The 8,553-nt window shown below is 39.7% G+C and overlaps 1 protein-coding gene across 1 annotated transcript in view; it reads left to right on the top strand.

The window, feature by feature from the left end:
- PUM3 (pumilio RNA binding family member 3) overlaps positions 1-8,176 on the top strand; it is a 40,892-nt gene extending 32,716 nt beyond the window's left edge. Inside the window, exons 15-19 of the mRNA XM_026453831.1 lie at positions 3-134; positions 788-1,010; positions 1,944-2,031; positions 4,452-4,542; positions 7,864-8,176. Of these exons, the coding sequence (XP_026309616.1) occupies positions 3-134; positions 788-1,010; positions 1,944-2,031; positions 4,452-4,542; positions 7,864-7,996 (667 nt within the window). The 3' untranslated portion in view covers positions 7,997-8,176. The remainder of the gene's footprint in view (positions 1-2; positions 135-787; positions 1,011-1,943; positions 2,032-4,451; positions 4,543-7,863) is intronic.
- The last annotated feature ends 377 nt before the right edge of the window (positions 8,177-8,553 follow it).

Consider the following 8,553-nt stretch of genomic DNA (forward strand, 5'->3'; position numbering starts at 1 on the left):
AGTTCGTTGCCTAGCATAGTAAATGACAAATATGGAAGGAAGGTCCTATTGTACTTACTAAGCCCCAGAGATCCTGCACATACAGTACGAGAAATCATTGAAGTTCTGCAAAAAGGAGATGGAAATGCACACAGGTAAAGACAAGTAGAATGGCTTGACTTCTTTATTCCTCTGCTCTGGTTGTCTGCTAATGTTGAATAGTGCATGTGTCCAGAAATCCACTTACGCATCCATACCCTCTCTCTAAAACTACTGAAAAGGTGAATTCCATTTTCAAGCCTGTATTTTTGACAGATTCTTAAAGTTTTTATCTTGAAAAGGAAACAAAAGTGTCGTGCCAAAAGAATACCTCTGAGCCCTTGGCATATAGTAGGCATTCAGGTGTGTGGTTTGACTTTTGTTTTGCTTTCTTTTCAAAGCTACCGATACCACATATTTGAGTACCCTAGAGTATGGTGTCCATACAGCAGTGTAAACGTGTTGTTTGTGGGTATGTTGTTTGGTTTTTGGATTTTTTTTTTTTTTTGGTATTACACAAGCCAGACTCCCTTTATTGAGTGCTTGTTCTGTGGCAGGCATTATTCAGATTGGGGGACAGAAATATTTTTAAAAACAGATAGAACACATACTCAAATCACTCATTGTCTACATGCTTAACAGAAAGATAGGCAATAATAATAGAGTGTGATACAGTCTGTGATAAGCTCTTAGAGGTTTTTGTGATAATAAGATCACATTTCCTTTGTGATTTATCTTACCTTAATACCCCATTCAACATATTCAACAGTAAGAAAGATACAGAGGTCCGCAGACGGGAGCTCCTAGAATCCATTTCTCCAGCTTTGTTAAGCTACCTGCAAGAACACGCCCAAGAAGTGGTGCTAGATAAGTCTGCATGTGTGTTGGTGTCTGACATTCTGGGATCTGCCACTGGAGACGTTCAGCCTGCCATGAATGCCATCGCCAGCTTGGCAGCAACAGAACTGCATCCTGGTGGCAAGGACGGAGAGGTAATGTGCTGTTAAAGGCCAGGCAGGAAAGCTGCAAAGGCCACAAAAACTTCATTTTTGGAGGATGCGGGGTGTCAGTAAGAAAACTGGGGAGGGAGATGCCTGTTGAATAAACAACAAAGAACCTCCCACAGCAGCAATTACAATTCATCTTTAATTTTCTCTAACCATCTGGGTCAAAGCCTGGCACTTGGGAATGTTTTGCAGACGTGTATTTGGTTATGAATGAAATCGTTGCCAAGTATTGAATGCCCAAGGTGCTTCTGACACCTGAGATTGGGGAAGAGAAGTGGGCCATGGATCTTAGAGAAGCCCTGGCTCCTCCTGACCATATTAACAAATGGGAAAGATGAATGCACCTTGAAAGTTTCGCTATAAGGAGACTGAGCCTGTTGCCTCCCTTACTTGCTAAGTAGAAACCCAAGTAACTGGGAACGATTGCTATTACTCTTGAAAAGGAGTAAGGTTGAGCTGAAGAGATGCTTTCTTGAGTTGCTCATCAGATAATCCCCTTAGGTAGTCATGTGTACTTAAACAGCATGCAGCACTGGGTTTTGATGTTTCTGCTATAGTGTTCTGTCCTGTAGGTTTATTTGTGTCTAAGAATGGCATATTTCAGTCTAAGACATGATTAGCATTAAGATGAGCCTTGTGCTGCTACTGTTCAGAGCACATTTCATGAAGCTGAGACTAAAGTGCTGTGCAGTGGCTGTGTTATCCGACACAACCGTCTTTTGGTCTGGGGATTAGAATAGATCTCTGGTCCCCCCAAGTATGATGGTTGTTTTAGATAAAGACCTCTTAAGCCTGTGGAACTTTAAAAGTGGCTGAGTCCTTATCAGTATGTGGTGACATAAATTGTATGTATTCATTCAAATGTATTTGCATGAATGAAAACAGCTTTTAAGATTAACTGTTCTTGACCCCTCATAGCTTCACATTGCAGAACATCCTGCAGGACATCTAGTTCTGAAGTGGTTAATAGAGCAAGATAAAAAGATGAAAGACAATGGGAGAGAAGGTAGGCTATGAAATTTGACCTTTTCTTGTATCTTATGTGGAATTCCAGTAATTCCTGGCATCCCTGAACTTTATACCGGCCATTTAGGCTCAAATGAAGTTTGTTGAGTGTTTAGAAATGATGTCTGTGAATAAGAAATGATTCAGTGGTTGCTGGTAATGCTTTTTCCCCTAGAAATTTGTGCCCGAGAACTCTTTAATTTTCTTTCTTTTTTCCACCCCCCCTCACTCTCTCTGTTTTCCTTCCTCTGCTGCTGCAGGCTTCTAACCTGGCTTGGTCAATGCCTTAAAATGCCATTCTAATGAGGATGGTGAGGGGGGCAGGGGCCCCAATTGTTGAGTATCATTACCTCAGTAGAAAGGCATGATATTTATCTCTATGTTTGAAGAAAGAATAAGCAGAGAAAGATTATCCTCGTAAGAGAATTTTGGACTAGTGCCTGTTTATTTGGTATTGAAATACATGTGACCAAAGAGTAAGCCAGTCTTTGGCACTTTCTGTTTTTTTGTTAGCCTTACAGCTGCTCTGTAGAAACTCAGCTCTCTAGAGAAGGACAGCATTAGCATTTGCATGCCATTCCCCTCTCAGTCCTATCTCCAACCAGACCTTCACTTAGGAAATCCAAATTGCATCTGGTATTTAAACCACTGGAGAGATTTTTTTCCCCTAGTGAATTAAAACAGTTTGGGCTTTTCATTACAATGACTGAAAAAAAAGTGACAGATCGTGAATTCATGTCTTTGGCAAGTGGCAGCTCTAATGGCTAGTGAGGCAATCAGTATAGCAGTAGAGCTGTCTCTTCTTACTTTACCTTTAAGAATGGGGACCTGGGGCTATTTTTCACTGAAAATTTTTTTTGTAAAATAGAAGCCTTGTGATGAATATTAAAGAAAAAAATAACATATGGAATAATGTTTTTCATTATTAAAAAGTTAATGTATAGTTGAGTTTATGCCAGAAAAGTAGTCTGGCTTAATGTCCAGTGATTTTTCTCCCTCTTAATTAAAATGTGCTGAGAACCCTAAAATCTGCCTGTTTGGGTCTGATGTGTTTGTCTTGTTGTATTCCTATAGCAGCAAATGAGTTTGTCCTCCTGCATGTCTGGCTGTTTTGATTCTCTTTTACTGTATAATAGCCACCTTAAAACGTAGTAGTTTTCAAAACAATGACTTGATCAGGGTCTGGTGGAGCTTGCCTCCTCTGTGCTCAGAGTCAGTCATCTAAGGCTGCTTGGTTTGTGGCTGGAGTGTCCACTTTTCGAAATAACTCACTCACATGGCTGGCAAGTGAGTACTGACTGTTGACTGGGGACCAACAGCTTCAGTTTCCCTTTCTAGGCTGCTTGGGCCCCTTCACGAGATAGTGGTTGCTTTTTTAAGAGTGAGCATCCTGAGAGAACAAAGTAAATGCCTGGCATTTCCATGATTTATCCTTAGCAGTCATTTAATGCCACTTTCATCATACTGTTTTGGTCAAGTCAATCACAAAGGCCCCCCGTGACTCAAAAGAAGACACGGATTCCCCCTGTAGATGGGGGAGTGGCTGCATTCTAGAAGAGCACACAGGACAGGAGATACTATTGTTGTCAGCTTTGGAAAACAGTTTGCCTCACTAGGTGAACTGTGTCCCTCTTTAGCAGGTACCGTGAAAGGCTGAATAGCCATAGGCATCTTGACTTTTAAAGAGTACTTACATTTAGGTATCTGAATGAATTAGGTAGTACATGCTACCTGCCTATGATGTTTGCCGTCAAGATAGGTTGTCCCTACCTCCATCTACACTAAATCTTAGCTATCAGAATTTCTCCTTTGTCCAAGCATTAATTGCACAGTGAAAAAGATAATAGCAAGACCTTGGGAATCAGAAGTACCAGAATAACAGGAGACAAATGGTGTTTTTGGTTTGTGAGTATGTAAGCGTTGTAAAGAGAAATGCCAAGTGTAAGCTAGAACAATCATTTATCAACCACTGTTGAACACGTGAACACTGTGTTATGTTCATGGCACCTTCTGAGTGAGCATTTCTCCACGAGGAAGAACTTGATTTCAACCAACCATGAGGTGCTACTGTGAAACATTTATTTACTGAATAGCTTTCAGGTCAAAGTTAAATCATTAAATAGTACAAAGAAATGCAGACATAACTCAGTGAGTGTTTTATTATAATTCATTGTTTATCTTGAGTAATTACTGCTAAACATAGCCTAGGTTTTGGATCAGAGTTAAAAGAAATAGCTCTTTTGAAAATACATTAGATAAACCTGCATTGGAATTTTTAGTGTTAAAAGGAAGATTGGGTGAAAGCTACTTTTATTAGCTTTTTTATTTAAAAATATTTGCAGGTTTGAGGGCAGTAGAGAAGGAGTTAGGGAGTATAAATCTTATTATATGATGTTCACTAAGCTTCAGTATATTTTACAGGTTGTTTTGCAAAAACTCTTGTAGAGCATGTTGGTATGAAGAACCTGAAGTCCTGGGCTAGTGTAAATCGAGGTGCCATTATTCTTTCTAGGTATGTATATCGTGTGCCCTTCTCTGAGCAGGGCCTGGTCATGCAGAAGACATACTTCCTTCACATTGATTTCTCAGTTCTAATATTTGTTCTCAGTAGTCTAGTATTACTTCCAGTCAGTCATGGTCTAGACAAGCATACCAAATATTAGAAAGCAAATGTAACTCTTTCAGTCAGTCCTTAGAATTTTTTTTTTTTTTAAGACTCCGTCCCACTCTGTCACCCAGGCTGGAGTACAATGTCATAATCTCAGCTCACTGCAGCCTCAACCTCCTGGGCTCAAGTTTTCTTCCCACCTCAGCCTCCTGTGTAGCTGAGACTACAGGCACATGCCACCACACCCAGCTATGTTTTTATTTTTTTGTTTTTTGTAGGGATGGGCGTCTCCCCATGTTGCCTGGGCTGATCTCAGACTCAGGCTCAAGCAGTCCTCCCATCTTCATCTTCCAAAGTGCTGGGATTACAGGCGTGAGCCATTGTGCCTGGCCCTTAGGATTTTTTAACTACCATCTTTTTGACAAATTATAACATTCACAAGATATCAGGTGGCTTCACCATGTTTATGGTTTTGACAAAAACATAGTTTTTTTTTTTTTTTTTGAGACGGAGTCTCGCACTGTCGCCTAGGCTGGAGTGCAGTGGTGCGATCTCGGCTCACTACAAGCTCTGCCTCCTGGGTTCATGCCATTCTCCTGCCTCAGCCTCCCAAGTAGCTGGCACTGCAGGTGCCCGCCACTATGCCTGGCTAAATTTTTGTATTTTTAGTAGAGATGTGGTTTCACTGTGTTAGCCAGCATGGTCTCAATCTCCTGACCTCGTGATCCGCCCACCTTGGCCTCCCAAAGTGCTGGGATTATAGGCGTGAGCCACCGTGCCCAGCTTGTATTTTTTTTAATGAATAACTTATGTCCCTGTGAAAACTGTGACAATGTTGATTCTTAAATTATGCCTAATTCTACATGTAATTTCCTTCATTGTTTTAAAAGATTCTAAAAGGATTGGAAGAGCATTTGCTACTGAAGTCTGTATGCTAATTGTTGATATCTGACTTAAAATGAGAAAAAAATAGTGATGAACTGTGGCCTGTTTTATATTATTCTCTGAACTTAGTTGAGTTTATAATCAATCCACAAGTCATTGAAATTTTCCAAACATTCTATGTGCAGACGAAAACCTTCTGTTAAGAGCATTCATTTAAAAAAAGATTTGTATGTTGCTTTGAAGCAATTACTGTTGATTTTTCCCCTGCTGTGTTATTAAGGTTTGGGAAAACAGATACCAACTCTAGTTTGAATTTCTCAAGATATTTCACTTGCAACATGCTATACAACCTAATTCATATTGTTTGCAAGTGTTATTTTAAATGTTTCTTCAACATACACCTGATCTGGTACACATGTACTCACAAACACACGCAGGAGCATTCATATCTTCAGGTATGTCAGTGTCTCCCAATATGTAAGTGTTACAGATCATTTTGTTCATTTCTGCTTAAAATTAGTTAATTTTCCAGTTGATGTCAAATGGTCAGAATTCATTAGCTGATACATGAACTTTTTTGTTACAAATTCTTTTACCAGGCATTTGGAGTATTAACATCTACTGACACATTCTTTCTTTACACTCAATTAACTGGAAATTTCAGCAATGCCATGAAATTAATTTATAAAGGATGTTCATCAATCAGAACTCCCATTAGGTGGATTTCAAACATAGGAAGGATACTATAGGTTTATTATGGAGCACTACTTAGTATTGGAACAGGAGCACAGGAAATATTTGAAGTTCTAAATGGAAATTGAGCTATATATAACAATAATACAAAAAATTGTTTTTGTGAATTTTAGGTGAAAAGAAAATCAGCCTTGTATGTTGGCTGAAAAGTAGTTCAGAGAAGCAAAATTCTCTAACATTTGGGAGTATTGGCTCTTGACAGGCTGCCTGGGTTCCAGCTTAGTGCATAGCCTTGGGAAAATTCAGCTTTCCTGGGCCTTAATTTTCTTGGTGGCAAAAAAATGAGATTAATCATAACTCTATGGTTGTTATGAAAACTAGATTGGAATGATGCATATAAAATGCCTAGTATTATGTCTAATATGTGGCATATGCTTAGTAAGCAATAACTATTATGTGTCATATAACTGTGTGTTTAGCCAAGATGCATGAAATTAAAACACCTAGTGAGTCACAAATTCATTACAAGGGAACTTTACTTTTTAGCATCATAGGTGGCAAGCTGAATTTGTTGCTTGTCTTCCAGAAGCAGTAGAATACTGCTTGGTGCTGAACATTTATCCTCCGCTTTATTGACATAATGGAAGTTATTGGGACCAGGGACTTTGGAAAATACCAAGTACCTCATTTCTAGAATGTGTTTCAGAGATCCGTATTTACATATGGTCCTGAAAAAGAAGAGAACAGGAAACTCAGGCCTGGTGCTCTGCAGTCAGAGCTGTATGTCCTGTTGACAGAGAAATGGGCCTGCTGTTACCAGCCTCTAGGGCTCCCTTCACTTTTGATAGGGTACTCGGGCAGGGTTTCAGCAGAGGCTGGGGTTATTTTGTTGAGTGCTTACTAAGTGTCAGGCTCTGGCTGGGAGCTTTAGATACAAGGCCGTTTGAACCTCAGAAAACAACTCTGTGAGGTAGAAGGTGGACTCTGTTGTGAATCCCATTCTACAATTCGGGAAACTGAGTCTTAAGAGAGTTTAAATAGTGTGCTCTTGGTTGTACAGTTACTGAGTGGTAGAGGCAGGTTTCACACCCAAGCAGTGAAGCTCCACAGTGAAGCTCTTCGCCCTTTCACTAAACGTTAGTGCTGTGGAGTTCAGTGAGAAGGCTGCTAACTCTGACCTCTCTATGCCTCTCTTCACACATTTTTATTCAGCCACGTGGTGGGCATTTTTTGGCTGTCTGCTCTATAAATGTAGCATCATGAAATAAATAAAATACGGTCCCTGCTCTAGAGCTTATAATCCTGAGATGGGGAAGGGAAGGTAGAATACATATAGAATCATTTTAAGACAGATATAAGTAAGTCCTAAGATAATGTGAAGGTAGAGCCAACTCTGTATGGAATGGTGTTGGTCTTGCAAATGACTTTGCTTGGGTGACTCCACCAGCAAGATTCTAAAACATTTTTTTCCATAGCTTTATAATATAAGCTACTGGTCCTCATCGTTCATTCTTTGAATGAAAAATAATGTGTATATAGTTACAAGGCTTGTCTCACAGTTAACCAAGTCTTTTATACTATTGGTACAGGTAGTATTGGAGATGATGTAGGAGTTCTTATGAAATTTAATTTTTTTCCTCTCTTCAGCCTCCTTCAGAGTTGTGACCTAGAAGTTGCAAACAAAGTCAAAGCTGCACTGAAAAGCTTGATTCCTACATTGGAAAAAAACAAAAGCACCAGCAAAGGAATAGAAACTCTACTTGAAAAACTGAGCACATAGGTGGAAAGAGTTAAAAGCAAGATGGAATCATTTTTTTCTGTTCTCTGTTCTGTTTCCCAATGCAGAAAAGAAGGGGTAGGATCCACCATACTGGTAATTGGGGTGCTCTGTATATGTGTTTCTTCTTTGTATACGAATCTATTTATATAAATTGTTTTTTAAAATGGTCTTTTTTAAAAATCTCAGCTGTCTCCTCTGTTACATTGAGTAGTAAGCATGTCAATGTGTGAGGCAATTAATGTGGAAGGTTTACCAATCATATGTGGTGGGACCAACCAAATATATAAAGTGTAGTTGAACGAGTTGATTCGGGGGAGATGACATCTTCAGTGAGCATAGTCTCAGAAGGCTTCCTGGAGAAGGTGGGACTTGAGAAGACTTTCATCTTGTCAAAGGAAGGCAGGATGTGGAAAAGAAGAGCCAGGGGGAGTCGTGGGCACAGTAAAGTGGAATTTAATGAATACTGGGGGAGTAGGGGCTCCACAGCTGCCTTCCTAGCTGTCTTATGGATTAGGTTCCATGCTAGATTTTGTTTGAAAGCCACTCAGGTAAGTTAA

This window comes from Piliocolobus tephrosceles, chromosome 14 (genome assembly GCF_002776525.5).
Source record: "Piliocolobus tephrosceles isolate RC106 chromosome 14, ASM277652v3, whole genome shotgun sequence".
In the NCBI taxonomy this organism is placed as follows: Eukaryota; Metazoa; Chordata; class Mammalia; order Primates; family Cercopithecidae; genus Piliocolobus; species Piliocolobus tephrosceles.